This window comes from Ailuropoda melanoleuca, chromosome 10, assembly GCF_002007445.2.
Source record: "Ailuropoda melanoleuca isolate Jingjing chromosome 10, ASM200744v2, whole genome shotgun sequence".
Lineage (NCBI taxonomy): Eukaryota > Metazoa > Chordata > Mammalia > Carnivora > Ursidae > Ailuropoda > Ailuropoda melanoleuca.
The window spans coordinates 40,253,890-40,281,753 of NC_048227.1; the positions used below are offsets into that span (position 1 = coordinate 40,253,890).

At 41.9% G+C, this 27,864-nt stretch overlaps 1 protein-coding gene across 3 annotated transcripts; it reads right to left on the minus strand.

Moving 5' to 3' along the window:
- Positions 1-1,903: 1,903 nt before the first annotated feature.
- Positions 1,904-25,652, minus strand: CNR1 (cannabinoid receptor 1). Of its 3 annotated transcripts, none has more exons than XM_034670763.1 (2): positions 23,843-24,149; positions 1,904-7,629 (listed from the first exon to the last, which is right to left on the minus strand). In XM_034670763.1, the coding sequence occupies exon 2, from the start codon at positions 7,564-7,566 to the stop codon at positions 6,148-6,150; it is 1,419 nt and encodes a 472-aa protein (XP_034526654.1). In that variant the 5' UTR covers positions 7,567-7,629; positions 23,843-24,149; the 3' UTR covers positions 1,904-6,147. The 3 variants fall into 3 exon arrangements, with proteins under 3 accessions (XP_034526654.1, XP_034526653.1, XP_002925559.1); XM_034670762.1 differs by lacking the exon at positions 23,843-24,149 and adding an exon at positions 10,698-11,414; XM_002925513.4 differs by lacking the exon at positions 23,843-24,149 and adding an exon at positions 25,324-25,652 and having other exon boundaries at positions 1,905-7,629.
- Positions 25,653-27,864: the final 2,212 nt, after the last annotated feature.

Genomic DNA, 27,864 nt, shown 5'->3' on the forward strand with positions numbered 1-27,864 from the left:
ACTTTACATTAGTATGGCCCTTCACAATTTCCAAAGCTCTTCAAAACATCTGATATCATCTGATGCTATTGATATTTTCAGAGCTGGCATTTTTACTGATGAGAAAACCAGATCAGAGGTGGTAGCTTGCCCAAGGCCAAACAACTAGACGGTGACTGATTCAGAACTACATTCTGGGTCTAATCCTTTCTTTTTCAGTGTTCTTTCTAGCACAATAGCTGCCTCATCAGTCAAAACTGGGTATCTTTGAGATTTGCCGAGGTTCTGATGTTGGCCAAAAGGTTGTATACTGGATAAGGCACATGTGAACATTTTCAAATGGATCAAGTTTACCTAAGGATGTTAGGAATTCTAACATTATTACCATGGTTTCGTTTTTTGTTTTTTGTTTTGTTTTGTTTAGAGAGAGGAAGAGTGGGGGGAGGGGCAGTGGGGGAGGGAGAGAAGAGAGAGAGAGGGAGAGAGAATCCCAAGCAGGCTCTATGCCCAGTGCAGAGCCTATCATGGGGTCAGTCCCACAACCGAGGTCATGAGCTGAGCAAAAACCAAGAGTCAGACACTTACCTGACCTCGCCACCCAGGCACCCCTCTAATATTATTATCTTTAACAACTGAAGTGCTACATAAGTCATCTGTTTCTTAGTGGTAAGAGAAAAGTTATTCATTTGCTCTACAAATATTTGAAAACCCGTGTTCAAAGCAATGAAAAAGCTTCTGCAATCAACCCTGGTCCCAGAACCTCATTTTTCTGTTAATCCAAGTCTACAGCTGTATTATTTTAATTAACTCCTCACCCCATTTCATTTCTTTCTGTCATTCTCCTTTCCTTTGGTTATGTCACAGGGAAACATGTCTCATAATCCTATATATTCATTCCTTAATATTACCAGAAACTTCTGAAGAACAGTGACCCGTGACCTGTACTTCTAGATGTTCAGAGACTTACCCAATCTTCCCATTTCATCACCTCCTAAACTAATCAGAAATATACCTCCTAATTTCCCTCACCAGCATTCAGGGACAGGGAGTTGAAGAACAATGATAATGTGCATTGTTCACTTTCTATGTTCCAGTATGGGGTCAAAAACTTCACATGTATCACCGTCAATCCAGGAGAAACACTTATAGAATATTCTAGAAGTAAGGGTGGAACTCTTCCAACTGGAACCATCTGTGGGGGACACTGTGGAGCCTTTTACACACCTCACTTAGTTTTCTGTTTCTACATCATTCTAAATGTATATTTCACTATTGATGGCAACACATACTATTGACAGGGGATCAGTTTTGAGTTTTGCTACACGAAGATACTGAAATAAGTATCTTATTCCCATTAAGTCCCAATGTAAAATTTAAGAACTAAGAACACATGTCATTTGCTTTTTTTGTTAGAAGCATCCAGCTTATGCAGTTAACCACAGTGTTTACTAAAATAGAATGATAAATTTTTATTTTGCCATTAAAATAATAAAGAGAACTATTTTCAAATATTTGCCAATTTATCATTTGAAAAATTTAAAGCTTTCTTTTCAAAACTAACTGCAAACATACCTTCAGATAATAATAATATGTAAACTTCATTATAATGCTTTTTTTACTTCATCATAAGATTTCCAAACTATTTTTTCTTCTTGTTCAAATAAAAATTACGTGTTTTTATAAGCTATATTGAAAAGCAATTATCTTTCTCACATGGTTCAGAATATGTGTTTATAAATTCCACAGATTTATATATTTTGCTAAATCTGCTAAGTTCCAATTTCACTAAACATTGTGAACAGTACATTTGTTTTAATTTACTGCAAAATCACTAAACCCTTTAATGAAATGATGCTTTAAAAAGGCATGGCAGGCTTATGTTCTTTATTCTATAAATGATGGCTTTATGCATGTTTTTCCCATGATAAAAATGACTACATTAATCCAATCTGTCCTCATTTCTCAAATAAAGTCTTAAGTGTTTTTTGGAAACACGTCGGTTTTTCGACAATCTTTTAGAACTTAAATCCTGATGAGTGTTTTAATGTTAGACTGTGAAATAAGGCAGAATTCCAAGGCATTTCATGTTCTTCATGAGAATCTAGAATTTTTATTTGATTCCAGGTAACTTTGGACAATAGACATGATGGGATGTTTTCTCTTTGAATAAATAACAGTTTAATTATATCACTGAAATAAAATATAGTGTGGGCTTAATACATTGTAAATATTACGAAAGTACTACTTTGCTCTAATAATTTAATGACTGAAGCTACATTGAATAACAATCTCACTGGTACCTGTGTTCGAAGTATTATACAGGTTACTAACGAAGATATTGCAGTGGTTGCAAGGGTGTTACCAGCTCAACAAACATCTAACGATACGATATTCTTCTAAGAGGAAAAGGAATAATGTTAGATATACAGACAAAAAAGAGTTATGTTTCCCAGCTGAAACATTGGAAAGAAGAATCCAGATAATCCGGTATCTTGATTCATACTATCACAAGAAAAGGTTTCTGTTCTTGGGGACTCTTTTCCCCAGCAAGCCTAGCGCACTAAATTCACGTGAAGATAGGTTTTAGGATGCCACAGCAATGTAAAGAAACTCTTCTCTCTGAAAATTACTGATTTGTAGGCCACTGCTTAAACATCTGACTTTTTTTTAAAACCTATTTACATACATTCAGCCCAAATCAGTAGATAAAATGTTTCGTCTATATTACAATAGGCATTGTTAACATTTCATCAGAAGGCCAATGCAAGACAACTGTGAATAGCCGTTGCCCAGCACTTAGGAGATTCTAAAATATCATACAAATATACAGTTAGGTTGTGAGAAATCTAATTTTGCGCATGATATTGGTGGTCTCTTTTACAGATGGGGGATGGCAGAAATGAGTCAACAGGACAGTAACTAGAGTGCTACTCATCCAGGGCCTAATTCTCATCTGGTGGTTGGGCCTACTTCCTGCAACGTGGGTTTAGGCAGCCAAAATTCCTTGACATGTCATGCTGGATAGACTTGACTCAACATGGTGGGAAAGCTTGGGAATCATCTCAAGTGTAGGCATATGTCTGCAGCTTCTCCCAGATCCAGGTTTCTTTTACATAAATCTCATATGCAATGGATAATTAGAGGTTCTTGGAAACAGCCCTCCTTGTCTAAATGAAACTATTGGTGTAGGGCTAAAAGATTCATCATTACTCTGAAAAAATTGAACAGGTTAGGAATTTGGCCCTTTCTGAAGACAGACGTGATGATGAAATGCATGGTCAGGACAAATATGTTACCCTCAAAGGAACATAGGTAAGTCTGAAGTCAGACCTTATACAACTTATGGAAATTTAAATTATATTTAAGTTAATGGGCCTAATTAAGGGACTAGGTAATGAATGATACTAATGAATGGTAATTCTAATAAGTATACTCATTAGGGAGAACTTCTGAGTCTCTTGGGTTAGGAAATGATATTAAAAGCATCAAAGTGAATCAAACTAATTGAAGTGTTTTAAAATGAAGGTAGTGTAACACATGTGATGGTATTTCACAGATATTTCTTAGAATATCAATAAGCACCAAGTTTAGTGCTGTCAGCCCCATTGTCCCTTAATTTATTACATATGATTTAGATCTTGAAAGCACAACACACTATAAAATCTACATCGCATACACACAGATACAGTTTCAAAAATGAATCCTGGAATTTTTCCACCAATAACACGAATTTCATCTTCCCCAGGTCTTCATTAACTGTGAGGAGAGAGTTGGTTCTGCCTGGTGAGCTCTGAGACATGTGGATTGGTATTCAGGATAATGCGGGACAAAAGAGTGGCAATTCCTCAGGGGAACCAGACCTTGGTGAGTTTTTGTAAATAATCTTTTCTCTTTCTTCTAAAGAGATCTTATTCACCCTCCAGCACCCTGAGCCCTCCCCTGCATATTACAGACAGATAAAGCGAGGCAACCTGCAGGCAATTTGAGCTGTCTATACAGACAGTTAAATCTACCCCAGCTTGCCCACAGGCCACATTCAGCTGCAGACAATACACTGCACTAGAGGACATTGCCTCAGAAGGCTGCTCATCCATCTAGAAAGCTAGAAGTCACCCGATAAGTGCTAGTTCTCCACTTTAACTCATGTTGTGTGGGTCTCTGGGTCCTGGAGGAGCCATGCTTTATCTGTTTAAGAAGACTATTTGTAAGTAAAATTTGTCAGGGTCAAGTGGCTTCTAAAGCAATATTAACATTTACTGGGAAAAGGGCCTAATTCTGAGCACGCATCGCACCATTAAGGAGTATGAGGCTGGGGCATAAGATGAAAGAAAGCCACACTCATCCTTATACGTTAGCGGATCTCACTAACCAAGAACAGAGGAGAGGCCTATTCCTTAGCCTAAACCCACCCAGTCAAAGCCGGTCCTGGGTTGTCACCGAGGGCATCTGGGGGAAGCACAGAAGCAGTCATATGTCCTCCAGGCCTCAATCACAAGTGTGTCGGCTCCTCAGTGCCTTTCTCTGTGTCACCCACTGTCCGCCCGGCCTCCTTAGCCACATGGACCAGACCGGGTAGTCCTCCTTCAGCAAGTGGGGTCCAGTGCTGCTTAAACAGGATCACACCGCTACCCGTTCAACCGACAACTGTTAGTTACCATGGGGCTTTTTGGAACCACATCCCTTTTGATGATTTACCTCCCCGTGGACTTGGTCGACCTTAGCTGCTCCGAAGCCAAGACGCTCATTTCCCAGCACTGACATGGCAAATACAGACTTTCACTTGCACGTTTGTCATTGACCATTCCTTGCTAGACACAGGTCTTATGAAATATCTAAAGGTCAGTTTAGTAGTACTTGACCCAATCCCTCAGGGGGGTGGGGAGGAATTTTTCAGAATGCTTATGGTCAGTATTTTTATTAACGACCTTTCTGGAAGAACTCAATTTTAGAAACTGAATTCATGTGCAAGTGTGCAGCAAGTGGTACAATTTATACTTGGTCACAGTTTTCTCACTTTATGACACGACTGTAACAGTTACAGGATAGAAACACACACACATTTATATTCACACTCACGCACAGTATAATTTTACTGATCCAGACAATACTTCTTCTCAATTAAGAAAAAATGAAGACTTATTTGGCCACCCAGGCATGAAATCTACTGAAACCTGGAATATAAGAATGCAGTACTCTTCAAGTAAACAGCAATTGCACAGTGATAACAACATACATTAAGATTGACACATGCTGTCTTAAGAGGTCTAGTAATAGCTAAACACTAAAGAAAGTCAGAGATGTCAGCCGGAAAAGTCAATATGCCTTCTCTCTTCCAATCTATGCCTTCTCTCTTCCATTCTGATTGTAATCCATCCCCCAACAGAACAGCCACAATCCAGAAGATAATAAATGTCCACGTATGAAAATGCAGGGCTAACAAATTTTTAAGTGTCAATGAATTCTGCTCAATACTCTGAATAGTCTTCAAATTCTTCTTGTTGTGTTAACAGAAAAATAAACCTTTATGGTTATCTCAATGTCAAATTTAAATAGATTGGGAAAAATACTAAGGTTTCTAAAGTCACGGGCAATAATTTTTTTAAAAAGTGGTCTCACTGGTGTTTATCCGCTGCTGTGTCCCACTGTCCTCATGAAAGTCTCCCTTTCAGTTTTGCTAGACAGATACAAATAACACACAGGTAACACTGATCCACGTCTCACATGACACGACACAGTTTACAAAAGAGCTCTACTTTAGGACTGTAACTTGTAAAAACGGACATCTCTGATGCTTATGGACAAATGCATTTCACATTACAGTGAGAGTTGTGGTTACAAAGGCATTACTCATTTGATGGTGTTTTCCTGCGGGTCCTTAGACCTCAGGCCCTGCAGCCGCAGGCGTCTCTCCTACTTCGCTGAGACTCTGAAGACGCTTCAGTCACATGAGCAGCAGACTTTCTTCACTGTCAACCCCTGAAGAGCTCAGTTTCAGTACTTACACTATCAAAATGCTGAAGAACTGATAACCGATCCTGGTGACAATCACCCTTCACCGAGCATGGTCAACTTAAAAAAATATAACCGATGAGACGACAGACTCTTCTAGATTTTAAGCTTAAAAAAAAAAATGAATTCTTTTCCTGTGCCGCCAGGAAGGCGTCAGGCTCACAGAGCCTCGGCAGACGTGTCTGTGGACACAGACATGGTCACCTTGGCGATCTTGACCGTGCTCTTGATGCAGCTCTCCGCGGCCCTGTGAACGCTGGCTGCGTTGTTGGCGTGTTTGTGCAGGCAGTCCGAGTCCCCCATGCTGTTGTCAAGAGGCTGTGCGGTGCCTTCGCACGAGGGGAACATACTCCGGAAAGCATGCCTCAGGTCCTTGCTCCGCAGAGCGTAGATGATGGGGTTCACGGTGGAATTCAGCAGGCAGAGCATGCTGCAGAACGCGAACACCGTCTTAACGAGCTTGTTCATCTTCCCAAAGACGTCGTACACCATAATCGCAAGCAGAGGGCCCCAGCAGATGATTAGAACCACAAGGATCAGAACCAGGGTCTTGGCCAGCCGAATGTCCATGCGGGCCTGGTCGGGCCGCGTCACCTGCACCTTGCCGTCCTCCGACGTGTGGATGATGATGCTTTTCTGCGTGCCGCGCTGGATCATGCGCACGGCATGGCTGTGGGCCTTCCAGAGAATGTACATGTACGCGTACACGATAAACAGCAGCAGCACGCTGGTGACCCCGATCCAGAACATCAGGTAGGTCTCGTCAATGAGCGGGAAAATGTCCGAGCACACGGACCGCAGCTTCTTGCAGTTCCAGCCCAGCAGGGGCAGCACGGCGATCACGATGGCGATGGTCCACATCAGGCAGAAGGCCACCACGGCCTTGGGCCTGGTGACGATCCTCTTATAAGCCAGGGGCCTGTGAATAGATATGTACCTGTCGATGGCCGTGAGGAACAGGCTGCCGACGGAGGCCGTGAAGGAGGCGGTGACCCCCCCCAGTTTGAAGAGAAACACGTTGGGGCTGTCTTTGCGGTGGAACACGTGGAAGTCAACAAAGCTGTAGACAAAGATGACACTCCCCAGGAGGTCGGCCACGGCCAGGCTGCCGATGAAGTGGTAAGAGGGCCGGCAGCGGAGGCTGCGCGAGTGCAGGATGACGCACAGCACCAGCAGGTTCTCCAGAACCGTGAAGGTGCCCAGCGTGAGGGACAGCACGGCGATGGCCAGCTGCTGGCTGGGGTTCAGAATCATGAAGCACTCCATGTCCATGAAGTTCTCGCCGCACTGGATGTTCTCCTCGTTCTCCTTGTAGGAAGAAAGGGACTTGTTGTAGAATTCGGTAATGTTCACCTGGTCTGCTGGGACCAACTGGCCGTTGTCTCCCGCAGTCATCTTTTCTTGGAAGGGGCTTCCCCGAAAGGAAGTTAAAGGAAATTTCTGTGGGAAGTACCCTAATTTGGATGCCATGTCACCTTTGATATCTTCGTACTGAATGTCATTGGAGCCCACGTAGAGGAGGTCTGTTGTGATGGTGCGGAAGGTGGTGTCGGCAAGGCCATCTAGGATAGACTTCATAACCTCCGTCTTGGATTAGGCCAAACTCAAAAGGACTGAGAAAGAGACCCACAGCACGGACTCCTAACAGGAGGGAAAACAAAAAAAGCTGAATGGTGAGAAGACTGGGAGAATAATAATAATTTTTTTTTTAAAACCGACTGTAAACATCCCAAATGTGTACCATCATGTTATTTCATTCCTGTCTCTGAGCCTAGATAAAATCCCTGCCACATTCAGTCAACAAAATGAGTCAGTCAGTCAGAGAAAAGCCACCCAAAGTTGGCGATGTGGAGGCGCCCACTGGAAACACATTTCTTTCATTATTTAAGCTGTCTGGATTTAAGTCACTGTGCGATCCTGTGTGTCAGACCTCCAGGGTCTGACAGTCAAGCGGAAGGAAGTGTGTCTTGGGCATGGCGTGCACCTCATAGTTGTGTTAGGAAGTGTCTAGCACCTGGCTTCTACCATCACACACACAGCATCCTAATGCTGGTGGGAATGGGGGGGCAACATGTCACACAACTTCTGCTCTTAAAGACTTTATCACCTTGTCACACAGGTAACAACACAACCAAAGAATGAGGCGGTGTGGAATCAGGGACTGTGTTGTGCGGCCTGTGTGCCGAGCGTGAAGGGGAAGAAAGAGACTTCTGAGAACTTCTGAGAACCAGAGGAACAGATGACCATGGGGGGAAATCTGGATGCTGGCCTGTCTCCATCAGGCAAGTTTCCTCCCCCAGAGGAGACATTTGGACCAATGCACGGCTGAGGCAAACTTCGAAAACGTCTACACCAACCAAGAAAAATGTCATGGGGGCGCCTGGGTGGCACAGCGGTTGGGCGTCTGCCTTCGGCTCAGGGCGTGATCCCGGCGTTATGGNTCATGAAGGGCAAACTTGCACTCAGGCTCCTAGGAAGACCATGATCCTGAACACTGGGAAGCAGTGATGATGGAGATCGTTTCCCGACAGTGTCCCCCATGAGTGGCAAGGTGACACAAGTATGCTGGGAGACAGGAAACAGGCCTCAATGGTGTATCATCTAGGCTTTCCATGTAGACGGCACCAGAAATAAGGACGACTGAGAAAAGGGGGCCAAATTTTAAGGGCTCTTCAATTCTAAGATAAGCAATTTGGTGTTTGTTTCAAAATAAAAAGACAGGCAATTGATTTTACTATTTACATATGTCTTTTTAAAACATGGCGTTAGGGTTTTTTTGCTTAAAAATATATTAGAATTACTGAATGGTACCTATAATAATTAGAAAATAATCATAAAAACCAACATTTGATTTCCTAATTGTATTTTTCTTTTTTAAAAATGTATCACACGTATGGAGGGGTAGGGATAGTTATTATCTTGGAAAAAATGAAAATGTTCTGAGTTCTCCTGCTAAAATACAGAGATTCTATCTATCTGAAGTCATGATTCATTTATTCATCCATTCAAGAAATTATGGAGCACCCGGTTTGTGCCAGGCACTGTGGTAGGTAGGCAGTAGGGGCTAGGGACGAACGGTATCAAGCAAGAGTCCCTATCACAGAAGTATCCAGTGTGGCAGAGAACAGACAGCTGACCCCGTAATTATGATGAAGTGTGGTGACAGCTATGACTGGAGATACACCAGATGCTGTTGGGAGTCTGGGGGGCTGAAGGAGGCTTCCCCAAGGAAAGGATGTTTATGCCAAGAGTATGTAGGATTAGTGAGTGCAGACAGAACACGGAGGCAAAGAAGAAAAATTTAAATTAATACCTCAAATATCACAATGTGGGTTTTTTTTTTCCCTTCTTGTTTATTTGGTAACTTGGAATAGGGACAAGGTGCTAACTGTGGCCCACCTTCCCATATCCTGCCATCCCTGGTTCCAGGCTGTCTACTGAGCCAACGCCACTCTCTGCAAACTTACATTTGCTAAACAACTCCATTCACATATGAACATTTTCACCCATCATCGGAGGGACACAGAAAACAGCCACAATGTGTGAGAGAGCTGTTAATGGTCCTGGCATATCCTCAAATCTGACTTTGGCCTCTCAACTCCCAACCATACACAGCGCTCACTGGCCCCGGGAGACATGCCGCCCTTTGGATCACACCTGCACACCTTCCTCCTTCCCTCTGATCCTCCCCCTGTCTGAAATACGCATTTCCATTGATCTTTCAAGACTCACCTCCCTTTCTGACATCCCTTTGGCCAGCCCTTCCCACCAGGCAGAACTAGTTCCCCCAGTTTTTCCCTCTATTATAGGCCCCACTGTATGATTTAATCATGAGCTTACAAATTTACTTCCATAACTAGAAAGTGGTTTCCAAGCACAGGAATGGTGTCTTTTTCTCTTCTCTCTTTTACCAGCCTGAAAACATGACAAGAAAGACAGGGCTGGTCTCCCTTAGAAATGTTCACATGAATCTAACAGGGGGCAGCTGAATTTTATTAACTGGTGCATAAAAGCAGTGATTTAATACTATTCATTTGCCTTTTCTAAAAATTAGAGGAGAGAAAGGTAATTAATTCAATGGATATTTGGCCTGAAAACCAAAAGTTGAGCCCAACATTCCTACTGGGAGCCAGTCCAGGTGAAATAAGTTTCAAGCAACTAACTTGCCCTTCTTGCTTCCCAATTTTGAACAAATTTATTTGAAATTTTCATCATTTATATGCATATATTACATCCAAGTGATTCCAAATTCAAAAGGCACAGAAGGATATACAGCAAAGTCAGTCTCTCCCATCACCACGTCCCAACCATCCACTTCTCCTTCCAGTGGCAAGAATGTCCCTGCTGCTTTTTCTAGAGATATTCCGTGTATACTCAAGCAAATATATAAATTCATTCTTTACTTTCTTTTTAACAAATACTAATATAACATATGCACTGTTCTGCACTTTGCTTTTCCGCTTAAAAGTATACATGAAGGCAGTTCCACATTGGTCCACAAAACATCCCTGCATTTAGCAGGTGCCGTAAGCATCCGTTCGATGGATGGGACCAGCCTGCTTCTGTTGCAAGTTTAGGTGGTGGTTTATCGTCTCTTGCTGTTACAAATAGTGCTGCAGCAAACTACCTCCAGTTCTGTCTTTTTTTCACATTTCTTATGGAATTATGAATAATCATATTAGTTGTCCAATCTCATACTTTGAACTTACCCTGGACTCCTCTTCTTTCTTGGTTTCTCTAATCAAGCAGACCACAAAGACCACAATCTTGCTGATTTTCCCTTTTTATGCACTTAGGGAGAGCTTGTTATGTGTAGGTGGCATCCTGAGCGTCTTACGTCTATCAGATTGTTTCTTTTTCACAATGGCCCTGTGAGGTAGGTGCTGCTATTATCCCCATTTCACAGATGAAAGGCACAGAGAGGGTAAGGAGTTTGCCATCCACACAGCTGGTAGGGGTCGAGCCAGAACAAACCCAGAGGTTCTGGTTCGAGAGCAGTGCTAATAAAAAGGTGATATGAGTCACATATGCAATTTTAAGGTTTCCACTCCTTAAGTAAAAAAAAAAAAAGGTAAAAAGTGAAATTAATTTTAATAATATATTTTATTTAACCCAATGTATCCAAAATATTATTACTTCAACATGTGGTACTTGCCACATTTGAAGTTCTTAATTGCCTCCTGCCGCTAGCACTTCCAGACGGGATGGTACAGGTGCAGAGCTGCTTTTAACCTGAATGAACCAACATCCCTTTAACCTGAGCCAGGGATGCTACTGTCTCCCTTCTGTTCCCCACTGATTCCAACCAGTCAAAACACTAGAAATGACGAAAACACTGAATTAGGAGTTAGCAGACCAGGGCACCTGGGTGGCTCAGTCATTAAGCATCTGCCTTCGGCTCAGGGAGTGATCCCAGCGTTCTGGGATCGAGCCCCGCATCAGGCTCCTCTGCTAGGAGCCTGCTTCTTCCTCTCCCACTCCCCTGCTGTGTTCCCTCTCTCACTGGCTGTCTCTCTCTGTCAAATAAATAAATAAGATCTTTAAAAAAAAAAAAAGGAGTTAGCAGACCAAGATTACTGTGAGACTTATACTTGAATCAGGAGTTAATGTCTCTAAGCCTCAGTATTTCATCTGCAAAATGGGGATGAGGAGGAGGATGATGTTGCCTAAGTCATACAACTGTTCTAAAAATTAAATGAAAAAAAAAAGCAGCAGATAATGCACTTAACATAGTGTCTGGCACAAAATTTAAGTCTTCAGTAAATATTAATTATTCTTTTTTAAAGATTTTATTTATTTATTCGACAGAGATAGAGACAGCCAGCGAGAGAGGGAACACAAGCAGGGGGAGTGGGAGAGGAAGAAGCAGGCTCATAGAGGAGGAGCCTGATGTGGCGCTCGATCCCATAACGCCGGGATCACGCCCTGAGCCAAAGGCAGACGCTTAACCGCTATGCCACCCAGGTGCCCCTCTTCAGTAAATATTAATTATTAATCATTACTTAGTACTACGACTCTTGCCATATATGTTTCAAGATAGCGTTTGCCTTTTTAGATCATAGGCTGCTTATCCAATTTTAAATTTTGTCTCAGCACTTAAAGCATGAAAGAAATAGAAGATGCACACATGGGTAAGGGAGGAGGAAGCGTCATTGGATATCTATTATATAATTCCAGGAATTCCAGAGACCGCACACATACTCTATCATTAAATTGTCGTGACAACTCTGTCAGGTGCTTATTTATAATCCCCATTTCACAGATAAGGAAATGGAGGTCATTATATGTTAATGTAAATTGTCCAGAAGATGAAGTGTTTGTAGCTGAACCCATGTCTCTCAGACTCCAGAATTTTTGCTCTTGGATTTTATGCACTGTGTTAGGAATGAACAGCAACTAGAATAAAGCCATTTTGCTTTCTGTATTATATTCAAGTCTTCTAGCTTCTTACAAACTCAAATTAAGGCATTTTGTCAATAGTAATTAAGACTAGCTCCTACTAAATCACTATTTCCTATTCCAGCCCATCTAGGTAAATCTGCCTACCGGCATGGCCTCAAGGATTAAAATTTTAGTATCTGGAAGAGCTATAAAGCTTCTACAGTGAAGACAAAGGATCACAGACCTTGTTGCAGTAATGCAAACCATGGGTGCCTGAGATTTACTCTGTATTCAGATCACCACATATGTGATCACAATTTCCCACTGCAATGCAACCAAGCCCTTTCATTAAAACAAACTAACTTGTTAAATCTGAGCCAGAGCATGGTGTGGTTATGAAATATTGACTAATTTCTGTCCAATATCAGCCAACTTTAGTTACGGAATACAGTTTTAAAGTATACATGGATTTTGTGCAGTTCAAGGATTTTAGTAACGTCAAAATACCACTGTGCACAGGCTATTTTAACGGTTAATGGGATCATGGAGGAAAAGCAGTCCTCTGCATTTCAGTAATTCTTTCCTTTATTTCTACATTTGGATTATTACAGTAATTTTCACCTGATTATTTTTTGCATTGAGAGTTTTCTTTGAGAGTTCATTAGTAATACAGTTTAGGCTTTGGGGGATGCAGCTGCCATTAATTTTGTTTTCATTTGCTACTGGGAAAATCATAATTGGAAATTTCTAGCAAGATGAGTAGATGCACCTATTAAAGAAGCAGTTGGTTTTTATTACTGTTATAGTAAAACAATGATTGAATGACATTTAAGGGGATTTTCCCAGAATTCTGTTCTTAAAAATATAACCAACTTTTTCTAGTAATTTAAGCTATAACTCATTCCTTTATAAAAATAAAAATATCTTAATGTGTTGAATCTATGATTTGAAAAAAAAACTTTAAGTTTTTAGAATGACATTACCTGTTCTGTTTGTCCATCACACTTGTTTCTCCATTTACTACCCCTAAATGTATATAACTGGCAGACCATGGTATCACATCAAAGAAATACTCTGGGTACATCAGCAGCATGAAGCATTCTAAAGTCTACCCAGAGTCTACATCTTTGTTTCTGTAACCATTGAGGGTATAAAATATCCATGTTCTGATTAGGGTGAGCATTGAGTAAAAAACAAGACTCTTTTCTATATCAATATAATTAATAGCAGGTTCTTTTAGTCCTCACTGCCCTGCTGAAGACCTTCTTTGTTTTAGAGAGACATTTCAATAATTTAGATTTTTATCACGGGAGTCAAAATCCTTGCAGTTCTGGACCGTGCAGCATCTCTGGGTCTCCCCACAGAATGTCATGTCTAGTTCGGCATAAAACCTTCTAGAAGCATCAGAAGGACCAGTGTGCCTGATATAGTTACAGACTGTCTCAGCCCTCCAGGCTCCTTCTCTAATATCCTAAGTGTAGAAATGCTTTAAGGACACAATGCCAAGCTCATAGTTTCTAAGTTGATAGGAGTCCAGGATATCAAATTCAGGAGTCCAAGTCCTTGCTTAAATGAGCCCTGTTGTTCTCTCTTATTTCTTTGTTGGCTTTGTGTTGTTCTGCTTAGCTAGCTTGTGAAGGGTTCAAGAGATGAAGGTGCCAGTGGATGTATTTGTTATTTTCCATTCATTTCTGGGAACAAGTCTGGTTTCTACTAATTTGATCAAGAAAAAGTAACTTGATAATGTATTTCTCTAAAGTTAGTAGGAAAATTTTAGTTGACCCTTATAATTGTATTATGTCTAAGACATGTCCTCAATATACATGGCAGATCTCATGGGCCAACACCGTAACTCGATGAATCTTCTGCTATGGTTGAATGGGCAACTGAGTCTTTTCTAACTCTTACATAACCATCAGAGTTTTGGAATTATTAAAGTAGTTTGGTCACTTTTTACATTATCTTCTATAGCAAAGAGAAGTAAAGGATTGACTTAATTATCCTGATAATTCAGGCAAAAATACATAATCCTCCTTCCTTGTATTAGTATCAGTTCCTTTTCCCATATATAAAAGAAAATTCCATTATGTAGGTAATGCTTGGTTGGTTCTCAAATCTTTAGCTTTTCATATATTTTGTAATGTGGAATAGAAGTTATTAAATGCACCATTTTCTCTGGTCTTTGTTAGCAAGAAAATACATTTCATGAAAATATATCAATTAATATGAGCTAAATAGACATTAAGGCACTTATAAGGCTACATTTCTGTTCAAATTTAACTTGAAGTATACCTAATTATTTAACATTTAAAAGCTTGTTAAAATTTAAAGAAGTTTAGGGCTTAAAAAATGATGCTTTTAAAACTACAACAGATGAAACATTCACTATTAGGTGATGATGCCATCAGAAAAGCCTATCACAAAGGCAATGATACAAGTGAAATGATTTGTTGACTTTTATAAGCAATTCCATTTATACATTTACCATTTAACTTTGTTCTACTGTTTTGATGTTTCCTTTTACTAAGTGCCTTTATCTCTTTTTTTTAAAAGAGAGCCACCTTTTCTACATATCTATAAAGTAATCAAGTATAATGGATGCAGCCTTCCCTTAAAAAAGAACAGGCAAAATTTTCAACTCAATAGAAGCAACGGTCCAGATACAAAATACTCCATAAGCCTGTCTTTATCATGTATGTGAAATTGGGTCATTAAAAGCCAGCCCATAAACTATGTAGAACCCAGTAGACAGGTTACCTGACAGTTCACTGCCAAGGACAGCAACAGCTTAAAGAGCGCCACATGCTGGCCAGAGGGCAGCGTACCTTCCCATTTCTTCATCTTTCAACGAAGGAGTACGTTCTCTTTGAATTCACAAACATACAAATTAAGCCCAAGGAAAAATCAAGTCATGTTTCTCTAGGTTCAAATCTCAGGGTGATTGGGTGATTCGGGTGATTAAATAAATGCACCATAGAGAAACTTCCAATTCCCCACATTTTAATAAGAAACATTAGAAAGTTTATGTGCTAAGAATATATATTATTTTTTAAATATTTACACGCATTAGGTGCTATCACAATTCCCATTCTACGTATGAGCAAACTGTGGTAACATTCTAGATCTCTAACTAGAGGAACAAAACTAGAACTCAACCCAGGGCTGGGTAACTTGAAGTCCCTGCTCTTGACTTTGAGGTCCAGGAACCATATAATAAGATACTTTTCTTCATTTCTAAGGGGGAAGAATTGATTGTGGGGAAGGAGGTAATAAGCAGTACCTGATCATTCTACACAGCAAACAACTGAAAACTGAAGGGAAGACCTGTTGACAGCAAGAAGATCGGCCATACTGCTTGCAAACCACCCTTGCCCCGTGGTCTTCAGGACCAAGTATGGTAATTCACTACAAGCTATACACCTTAACCCTAGATTAGCACCTTATTTTCAGTGACTGTTGACAAATAATAAGTAAAATATAACTTGTCTTTGCTGCTATTTTTTTAATTAGAATTTTCCCCCTTCATTTAGTCAATTGTAAGGATTGTGGACCATAATGACAGTTTCCACAATACCAGTGGGGAATAGAGAGGACACCTTCTTTAGGTCTGAATGGGACAGGATGGTTGTTAGTAACAAAAGCTTGAAGCTTTCATTCCCATATGGAGAAATTCAAACTCACTTGAAATCACTCCATTTCCCACCATGAGCAGCGCGGTATTGTTAGGCCCAGACGGAAGGTGACTCTCTGCGGCCAGTTCCTAAGATGCTGGCTGGAATCAAGGCAGAAGAAATTCTGTAAACCTTTGTAAGGCTCCAACGAGGGAGTGCCTGTGACAGATTCCTGGTGCCCAAAGAGCACACAACTGTGTTACCACAACAGTGGGGCTCATGGATACAGAGTTATAGGCCCTCACATGCTTCACGTATCCCATTGTTACTGGGCACATACTCTGCACCTAGCACTGCAGACATTAAATACGTAAGGACGTATTATACCTGTGTCATGGATATGGGTCAGGGAAGCAAGAGAAATGATTTTCCTTCTCACCCCATTCCGTCAAATACAGGCCACCCATCTGTCCTTCTCCTCCCACAGATGACAGGATAGAACGGGATATAGAAACATGTCATAGGCATATGATATTGCATCATCCAACAGTATTGGGTTGTGTGGCCCAGTAATTGGGTTTTGTAATCCTCTTCCTATATATGCTTTGAGTTTTTCTCCTAGGAGAGAGGATGGGCACTGCTGAGTCATCCTATGGCAGTCTTTCTTGTGTCTAAACCCTTCAAATCGTGAACATCTTGAGAGGAGGGACCTGTCTTCTCTGCTGCACGTGTCCTCTGCCTGGCACGGTGCCTGGCACGGGGTAGGTACTCGGGACCTGTTTCCTAACTGACTGTTGGTGTTCATCGGCGACACGGCGCTGTGGGAAGTTTTCCTCGGCATAAAGTCTGTTGGTTATTAGGGAATTAAAACTGATGTTTGGTCTCATACAAACATCCACCTGAAAAAGGAAAAAAAAAAAAAAAGAAGAAGAAGAAAAAAAGAAAAGCAACTGCCCAAATGTAAAGGTTACATAAAAGGCACCAACAATTATTCATCCCAGGATCTCTATCTCATCATTAAATGGAAATTATATAAGTGGAAGCTTAAGGCAAAGATCAGGTATATTTTTTTTATTCCGATCCTTGTTGAGCCTGGGTGTGTGTTATGAACCTCAATGTTTAGGCACATAGAAATGATAAAGAGATTTTTGTGACATGCACAACCTTGAATGAATCCTGATTACGTGCTGCTGATAGACCTTTAAAGACAATATATGAAGGAAGTTATGATTATAGTGAAGTTTTTCCCTCGCTCGAATGCCAGTTATTATGCATTAATCTTTCCCAAAGGGGTTTCTCCACGTGCAAGTGTGTTTTCAAAACCACTTGTCAAGAGAAGTTATGTGAAAATTCAACCACTAGATGGAGTGGCTTTTGTAAGCCCTCAGGAATCAATTTGTTATTCTACTCAGTGGACATAGTTCTTGCTTTGGTTGAGCGACTTCTCCTCCCGCTACAACATTTTATGTATTTTACAACCAAATTAATTAAAACATAAATAAGGAAATATGTTATGGAGGGTTAAAATGGGTTATTATTACTGCCTACAAAAACTAAATTTTTAATTGCTTTTCTGGGGCAAAAGGGCATTGAGAAAATTTAATATATTGATAAAATTAATTGTGAATATTTGGAAGTCTGCCTCAAGTAAGTAATTAGGGATGAGTAAAGCAAAGTAGTTCTACTGGAAACAAATAATATGTTTATGCCAAGAGATGCTAAAAGTAAGATGGGCCCATCTCAGGAGCCCAAAATCAATTCTAATAACAAACCCAAAACTCATTTCTATTTTATGAAACACTTGGCCTTCCGGTTTTCACATACAAAATCACCAACACAGGCCATAATTCTGTAATGACAAAGAACAGAAAATTATTTATCATTACAGGGGCTACAATGGAATATTTCACAAGAGAAGTTAATATTTGTTCAAATACTCATACAAATCAAGGATATGGTAGCTTTCTAAAAAATTCCGTTTCCTTCCTATCATTTTCTCACTGGAATAATTTTAAATAAGTTTTTATCATATAAATCCAGGATTCCCTTCAAACACAATTTTATAAATTGGGTACTTATGTGCCATCTCGTTTAGTTGAAATGTTAAAAAAAAACAGTGTGTAGTAACATGCAAGATACAAACATAAAAATACGCTTTCGAGGGCAAATAATTATATACAAACAGAACTGGAAGAACCAGGTTTCAGTAAAGATGAAAAATATGCTTTGGAAATGTATTTTCAAGTAAGCCAGAAGTGCGCAAATTGAATGCAAGTATAGGATTTTGATGTCATTGAAACCATGAGGTGGTTCTGTTGTACTCGTTCAAGGTCAAACCTTCCCTAGGATTTGTGTGGTGCAATTTCGTGATTATGAACAGAGCTGAGGAACTGCGAATATTCAGAAAAAGTGACGTGAAGATAAAGAATTAGGAATAAGATAAAGATAAAGAATAGATAAAGATAAAGAATAAGGTGGGTGAGAACTGCCTGGACATCCAGGGTACACAGATCCCAAAGAACAGTTTGAGACGGCACACAGCGGTCTGCGAGCGCATGCAGAGGGATTTTGTAGGCCAGTGGTTCTCAAGGGGTGATCTCCCAACCAGTAGTATCAGCATTACCAGGGAACTTTCGAAAACTGCAAATTCTCGGGTTCACCTCAGACCTACAGAGGCAGAAGCCTCAGGTTTTGGCTCACAGGTGTGTTGTCGCAAGGCCCTCCAGGAGGTTCATGGAGACCTATGAGAAAGACTAAATGGGTCTTGGGGAGGGGATAAAAATTAACCTTTAGGAATTGAGGAGAGGAAGGAAGACTGTTCCGTGAGTGTAGGTTTTTAGATCATTGAAATGGATGGCTAAAGGAGCCCTCTGGATGGTAGTCTCCCAAAGAAGCTGCTTAAAACCAAGGTATTTCTATGTGACCGAAATAGAATAATGTGGTCTAGCCTGAAAATACACATAACATAATGAGTGGGGAACCTCTCAGCGTTTCTCGGTCTACAATTCCGGGCTTCTCTGCACTTTTTTAGTAAATTTACTGTTATATTTTTGACCAACAGAGAAAAGTGGCTTCAAGATATAATGTGTACTTACCCAGCATGCAGACATAAATTAAGAACTCCACACACCATTTTCTCCTAATTCTATTTACAAAGTCTCTGCAAAGCTTTCTAGGCCTGCTAGCCATTCCTTTCAATGCCACCGCGAAGGAACCCATGATGACTGAGAAGAAAAGAACGCGAACCAGTAATAGTAGTTAACATTCAGCTTATTTTTTTAAGATGGAAATGTTTCTGTTTCTGTTCGTCTCTCCCTCGAACTGTAAAACAATGTGTCACAGGAGATGCACCCAGAAAACAACAAACTAAAATGGAAATTTTGCAGTAGGCCAAGTAATGCAGGTCTGCTGCAAATTAACTTACAGAATTAAATTATGCAATTTATACTGCTTATAGCTGGCATATATCTTGCAAAAATACCTAAAAGTTATAAATATATGGAAATGTATCCCAAAGTACTTAAATATCTGACTTTGGGCAGACTGTTTCCTCTCTAATTATTTCATCAATAAAAATGGATCATAGATTACTCATACTTAAGTTTCCTTAGCTGGGAACTACAATCACCCAAAGGTTTTCCCTCTTCTGGTTGTTGTTTGTAAGAAGTTTGATGTAATTTCCAAAACTAGCTGTCTATCTTCCAGAGTCAAATTCCCACATAGGCAAAGGCACCGAATTCTCTGGATAATCTTTTCCTTACTTTGGTTATGGTTTAAATCGTTCAGCTTTCTTTCTTCTCCACATGCATACTGCTTGCTCACCACAACTTGTACAAATGCTAGAGAAAACATTTACAAATTCTGGTAGCAGTGCATTGAAATGAGTTGGAAATCTAGTCCGTTTAACAAGCCACACTGGAATAAACCAAAATACACAGATCATGGTGGCATTAAATTAAGTCTCTTTTCTAAAGAATAAATCAGGTTGATTACTTTTAAATACAGCTGAGTTAAAAGCAAACAGGACAGACAAAGGCATACTGCGTATGGTACTGGTTCACTTGCTACATTAAAAACATCTTGTTTAGCCTCTTGGCCAACAGAAATCAATGTTCTAAAATTTCCTAGACGAATATCCAGGAGAAATTTGTTTTTAAAAAGCACACTGGAATTTATCACCAATTTAAATGTAAAACTCCTTGTAACTTAACTCAATTTATAGAACTCATATTCCAATTTTCTTCTCTAAATAGATGGTCTAAAAGAACAGATGAAGAAATAATGAGGAAAGAAGGGAACCCTCCCATTTAAACATAAACTTTGAAAAACATTATTTCCTAATTATATTTTATATTAATTATATTTAAATATACTACTGACATACACAATTTGTGAAAGCATTTGCCAGTATATTCAACCACCACAACAGATTGCCTGGCACATCTTTGAAAAATGCCTCTGCTTTTCTTTAAAAAGCAAGAGCCTGGAATTTGCTAGTAGGAATAAAAAAAAATAGATATTACATTGTCAAATTTAGGAAACTATACCGCACTTTATCTCCTGAAGTCAAAAACAAATTTTAAATGCTTTTCAGAGTTGATAATGATGGTAAAGAATCAAGCCAAAGATATCAAATTTCTACTCAATGAATCCAAACTCTACACAATTAAGAATCCAAACTCGAGGGGAAAAATAAGAATTAGATAATAAAATACTGTGCTCTTAGGGAAAAAATGATTTGCCATCTGTGTTAGGAGAAAAGTGAACTTAAATCCCTTGTTGCATTCAAAAAATGCAAAATCTATCTTAAGAAGCTTATTCAAAACTACAGAATATAATGCAATAATAGCACAATAGGTTAAAAAAGAAAAAGAGTTGGCTAAGGAATACTGATTCCCATCTAACCAGTCTCAACTCACATATTCAAAAACAAAAGAAAACAAAACAAACAATGCAAAATTTTGAAAGCTTTCCTAAAGTGCAGGTGTGAAAATTTCTCCAGCTGGGGCTACAACAGAATTGACAGTATTCTAGAACAACTGCTATGACTCTGCTGAGCCCATTTGCTCAGGTTTGGTGAGTAAACAACTCTTCCTTCAAACACCCATACAAACGCAACAATGAGCCTCCATGGTCACTGAATTAGGAAATTAACCTGTCCGAATGAGACTTTAAAGTAGAGGACATCCGGAAGTTATTTGTTAATAATCCATATGGAAAATCCTTCAAATATATGGAAAATATCAATGAAAACTAGCTCAAGAATATATTTGTAATGGCAACTGTGCTAGAAAAATGATTGTAATGAAATGTACTTTACTTTCCAAAACATGACCCAGGAAAGCTTTTAGTAAATATTTCTGTTAAGAACTAGAGGTAATCACAGATTACTTTATGTAATGGCTTTGACCTATTATCACTGATAGGTCATAAACATACCTATTACCCATTCAGGCCTGTTTGAGATAGGAGTTCCTCTAACATCAAACTATTTGAGTAGTACCAAGAGAGGTACTGGAAAACTACTAAAAACAAATTTCCCTTTCCCTCCCTCACATATTTCCTATAGCTTTAACTTATGTGTGATGGCACTATAATGTGCTGTATATTACAGATATATTGATATTAATATGCATCCTGTGATATAGTAATAACCTTGTATTTTTTCGCCCAACTTTCTTTCCAAAAATAATAAACAACTAGCAGGATTGGTGAAAACTGTATTAAACGCATCGATCAGTGTTGATGAGAAAACTGTAATCAGACTTAGTTATGCCCATCCTGGCATCTTTGCAAGATTCCTAGAACACATGAGACTGGAACAGATTTCCACCACCCTGGAAAATCAGAACGGTCTTGTTTTGATGCAAGGTGGATACTTCTTTTGCCTTGAATCTTCTGGGTCCATCTGCACAGCTGCCTTGAATTTGGACATTTCCCCCAAATTTGTAGTATTTACTTAAAATCTGAATTATATATTCAGATATATAAAGACAATGGGTCCAAATTTTTATGTCAGGCATGATGCACATCTATGAAAAAGTTTGTTCATGTAAATGTATACGAGTGTGTTTATACACCCCAATCATCTAAAATTATGCGGTATATAATTTGATGTTATATATTTTCTGGATGACATTTATTCTTTCTTTTAGTCCAGAACATATCTGGGAGAAATCTGAGTTAATCTATGTTATGTTATATAGTTAACCCAATCTAATCTAAGAAGATACAAACCAGTAAATTCAATGATTATCAAAAACATTAAATAACAATTCAGTGGCCAAGTGTTATATCCCCCAATTCCTCAAGAACAGTGTTATGCAGTTATAATAGAAAGTGAACGTTGTTATGAGAAAAGAATTAAGAAAGCGCTGGAGATGGGGGGGGGCATGAAGTCAAAATTTTGCCAGTAAAAAGTGTATCAATTGGTTTTGATTTCCTCTTATTCTTTAGCTTCTCTACCAATCTTCAATCAAGAAAAGAAAAACCAGCAGAGCTTGTAGTCCTCAAAATATGGATATGCACTATGTAAACTTGGCCCCAGCAGTTTTTCAAATAATGTTGGATCCAGGTCTTTTCAGAGGCAAAAGCAGAATTATAAATAATTTAAACCTGAAGGCTGGTTTCCCTCTAACTAATTTGTCAGTTCAATTAGAAAATGATGAATACAAAAACAGAAGAGACAGATTACACCGGTGAAGACACAGCACCCTTTTTTGCAGGAATGAGAGCTCTCATCTGTGCTCTTCAGGCAACTGAGCTAACATAATTACCCCAAGAATAACAGCCAGCAACCTCAAGGACAGTTTCCATCTGACTAACCAAATTCAAGATGCTATAACCAAATCTCATTTTAGTCATCACGTGTTGTTAGGTATCTCTAAATTCAATTTATTACTCTTTTTTTTCCCCTCAGCATTCCTGGAGAGCTAATTATGGGAAATAATCCCTTTTCTTATTAGGCCAACTGTTTTCTGGGAAGAAACATTTGGTAAGCGTGGTGAGCTATAAACTGCTATTATAAGTTCCATTTCATCATAGTTTATTCTTCCACAGCCAAGTACTCCAATTCTACTTCCAAACACTAATATGCAAGGCAACCAAGAAGCCTGTCTAAATTTCCTGGTGGTTCATGTTAATTCTGAGTCAAAGCAAAGAAGAATGTCACAAGATTGTTTTGAAAGAGTTTTTCAGGCTTTGCCTTAGTAATTAATTAGCTGACACTGCATACTAAATACTTATCAACACAATCAATGGGGCTGCTTCTTTCTTGAGAAAATAGGTAGACTGAATCAAGGAGTTTTCTTTTGGAATAGACTGTAATATGCCACAGATAGAGTGGTTCTTCCAGAGAATTTCATTCCCAGCAGTTTCATCTTGGTAACATTTAACAATTTCACTATTTTAACATTTTGAAATGCCAAAAAGAACACACTGATCCCGCAGCTAGGCTTATTAGAGAGGAACGATCTCACAGGCGACAGGGAGGCGCAGAGTCCACGGGGAAAAGGGTAACAGAAAAAGACAGAAAACAGTGGATAACAAACAAAGCCGAGCACTACTCCAACATGAAATCAGATTTTCACCAAAATGTAAAACTTTACACACCAAATTAAGTAATATCATCTATGGTTTATTTAAGGGACTAGGCATAACGTTCTTTTCATCTCTACCAAAGCTATCTATTAAAATTGGGGGGTGTGAATATCTAATTTGCCTTCCTAACGATGAGTATGCAAGCATAGTAATTTTATTTTTGAAAGGTCGGAACTGAACATTTCCCCCCTGTGGCATCACTTTACCCCCACAGAGACTTAGGAAAACAATGAGACCTTTCCCCATCAGACACTCATACATACCTCAGCCAGGATTGCTCCTTGCCTGGAGTGGGAGACATCTTTGGAACAAAAAGAGTCTGTTTACAGTAAGTTCTCTTGATAACCTAAAATGGATTAGTTTTTAAAAACCACGTCCATCCTCTTGCCTCTTGCCCAACTACAGCAACGCTATTGTGCCTGCAAGTAACTGCTTGCAGTATGCAACACTGAAAATCCTGGAGGTGTGTGGATTCTGTTCATGTATGGATATTATCAGAAAATTATTTGTCTCACTTAAGAAACTATGCATGGCCTTTTATTTTGATTAAATTGCTTTAACTGAGTGAGAGATGGGGGGAAAGGCAGAAGGAGTGAGGGGGGGCAAGGGACAGAGAAAAATCAATCAGTATATTTTCCCTTGCAAACTGTCAGTAGGGTGGGATTAGAAAAGCAACACTTTAAATCAGATAAAGTCCTATGGGAACCTTAAAGGTTAGTTGCTCTGAGCTTCTCAATATTCTGCAAAATAGATTGATGGCAGCGGTCACCCCACTGATACTCAATGTTCACTGAGTTTACGCTAAGAAATTGCATTTCCCCCATTGCTGAAAAGATAATAACTTGGTCATAAAAAATGAGGAGAAGTTATGGGACCCATAGAGATATCTTTCAACACCTTCAAAACCAGTAAATCTGTTCTAATCTCTCATTAAATGCCCAAGGATGCTTAATGTATCAAGAAGCAACAACAAAGACAAGAATAGCACTTAATTTGAAGGGAAATAAAAAAGATGGGAGGCAAAATGATGAGCAGATTACAATTTTTTTCTCATTTGTTCAATTTAAAACTAACATTAGAAACATGCATGTTGCTTTCAAACTTTCAAATGACCAAATGACAGTTTCTCACATCTGTCACTGCAAACATTTCTACTGGATTGTGAGCCTTACCGAGAATTGTCTTTCAAAAACACAGCAACTTTTTTCATCTAATGGCTAGTTCTGGGTTAGATGGTTCCATCAACATTCAAATTTAGATGTTAAATGTACATTTACTTTTCCTCCAAAAGAGTGGCTCCTGCAGCTATATTTTCTACACCCAAAGTTTATTATTTGACATACATTTCTTTATATGACATTTACTATTTTAGACAGTTTCTAGGTTTGGTGCAGAGCTCGATGTATTTGGGAACACTTAGTTGCTGATAATGGTTTATAGACGTTCAGCACCAACTCAAGCGCCTGTTTTTTCAAACATGCACAATTACACGTTTTCCACAAACACACATCAGTGTATACACAGGTGCACACACATTCAATAAGTAGTAAATGGTAGAAACCTCCAGAAGTAGCACAGAGCACAGTTTACAAGCTGGGGCTATACAGCTAAGTAAACATCAGAGCACGATTCGCTCACACGGAATAAGAACTCCACGAAGGACACTTGGGGACTACACTGGTCAGTACCCGAGGGGGCGGGAGGCGGAAAAAGTATTTCCAAACGCAACCCTGCCAGGTCTTACCCTTCGCATCCCCCGGTCCTCGGGGAGAAGCTCCCTCGGCAACCTCTCGCCCAGCGCAGGGGCTGCTTCTCTGCTAGAACGAAACGTTCCGCCCGACTCTACGGAGCTCTGCCGGGAGCCGAGGCGCCCCGCCCGGGCCAGGGGAAGGCACTGGCGCCGCGGGAGCCAAGAAGAGGCGGAGGCGGAAAAGAAGTGCAGAAGGAAGGGGTGGCCGAGGGAGTAGCCGGAGGGAGGCGGCGCCGGCGCGGGGATGCGGGCCAGGCGGGGTGGGGTCGAGCGGGGTGTGCCTCCGTCGGTCGGTCAGTAAGTCAGTCGGTCCACGCTGCCCGCACGCCGGCGTCCCCTGCCTCCTGCGCCCGCCCGCGACAGCGACCAGGACTGGCGACCCCTCCGCTCCCGCCGCCCGCGAGCCTCGCCCCTTCCCCGGGCTCTCCAATGGGTCCTCCCGCGCGCCCCGCCTGGGTCGGCGTGGGGCCGCGGGTCGGCGTGGGGCCGCAGGTCTCCGCCAGCACTGGCGCCCGTCGCCACGCTCGTGCGGTCCCTGCCTCTGCCTCCGCTGGCGCTCTGTCTCTGGCTCCCTCTCGCTCCAGTCCCATTTATGAAGCGCGGTCCCATCACGTGTTAATGAGCCTTTGTCCTGCCCTGGCAGCAGCGGCGGCACAGACCCCACCGAGGGAACTGCGCGGGGAGGGACCCGCGCACCGCGCAGCGCGGCACCCGTGGCTCCAAACTTTGCTGGCGCGGGGGACCTGCCGTGGCGCCGGCCCTGGGGCCGGAGGGGACAAGCCTCTCCGGCCCGCGTCACCTACTTCTTTTCCTCCTCCTCCTTCTTCTGCGCCGCCGCCGCCGCGGTCCCGGGGGCTCCCACTGCCAGGACCTGGCTCTCCTCCCGGATACCCTCACACCCGGGCCGAGCCAAGAAGGGGCTCGTGCCTGCGCCGCCCCCGACCTCGGGGCCATTAATCACGCTCGCCCCGGCTGCGCGCCGAGCCAACACCTTGCGCGGGGGTCACGTCTGGGGCAGCGGGCTGAGCCGGAAGGGAGAGGGGAGCAGGAGGCAAGAGGCCCAGGCGCGCCGGCCCGGGGGTGCGGTCACCGGCGGTTCAGCTTGCTCCAGGTCGCCCCCGCGGCGGGCAATAGAGAGCCAGGCCCGGGGGCGGGCGAAGCGTTGGGACCGCGCCGCGCAGCCCTGGAGCAGTTTGCTACCTGTCGGTGGCCACGCGACCACCTGTCCTCCGCCCTCGGGGCACCGGCTGGCTTCGCGCTGGCCTCCTTCTCCAGCCCCCGTCGCCCCCGCCCGGCGCGGACCACCCGGGCACGCCCCACCCGCACGCCCCGGCTACAAACAGTTGTGCTTCGTAGGCGGCTGGTTCTGCGCCTCCCCGCCCGGCGCGCCCCCTGCCCAGCCGCCGGGGGACCCAGCTCCTCGCACCTTCCCGCACGAGGAGGAGGCCCCCCTCCAGGGCCGGGCGGGAGGCGCACGGGGCTTGGGGACAGCCGCCGCAGGCGCCTGGGGAACCGCGGTGCGCCCGGTGGCCGCGACAGGAATTAGGGTACATGCTCGTTAATTGGTTCCACTATCAGCCGCCGTCTGCCTCCCGTGTGCGCGGATCAAACCTTAATTGGTCTTTACATTTATCATGGTGAATTGCGAACCTACAAACAAGCCCTAGTCGCTGCTTCAGCAGAAAAGGCGCTCCCCCTCCCTCCCGGGCCCAGGCAGAGTTGTGGCGCGGCGCCTGCGGTTGTTTAGACATCTTTATCTCTCGTGAGTTGGGCCGAAGGAGAACTGCACGGTTTCCACCTGATGGAGGGTGCCACGTCACTCCGGGCCCCAAGAACCCCGCCGAAGACACTTGGTTCGCTTCCCAGGCCTCCGTTCATTTTATGACGCCTCGCCAGGGGTCCAGCAAATTCCGCCCCAGTCCTCCTTCCGCACGCCCTCGGGTAACGACCTCCACACTCCTCTCGCCCCAGGCCAGAGCCCAACGGCACTTGTAATATCTGGGCCCCATATTTGGACTATGTGGCAAGAATCTGGAAAAGCCAGCCTCTGAAGAAAGAGGGGAAGTTGGTGGGGAGAAAGCCAGAGGGTGGTAAGCCCAGAACCCTGGAGGCGTTAAGTGCCTTTTGGAAACATCAGGCCAATCATAGACAGGTTTCCTGCAGAGTGATAGTTCAGTCTTCGAAAATCTCCCCAGCTTGTTTTAGGTTAGGAAAATTATTTCCCATTTCCCATTGGGGGAAGTAACCATTTAAGAATCCACAGGTGAAATGATCGATTTCTACTGGGTAGGTAGATGGAATGGGTAACGACCGAAGACCTGACGGACCCATCGATAGATGGAGGAATAACTGACATGTGAGTAGATGTGGGATGAGCGCTGGGCATTGAACCTGGTGCCTGGGGCAGGCTCTATGCACAGCAGAGGAAAGCATCTTCAGCGCACCTCCACTGGGGAGACGGTTTCATCTTAAGATGTAAAAGGCGGGCAGGGAGGCTTCAGCACCTGTTGCTTCTATTTTCTTTTAGGGGTCATG

Bases quoted from the DNA above. Each gene is read 5' to 3' on its own strand.
- CNR1 (XM_034670763.1), bottom strand. From the start codon at position 7,566: ATGAAGTCTATCCTAGATGGCCTTGCCGACACCACCTTCCGCACCATC.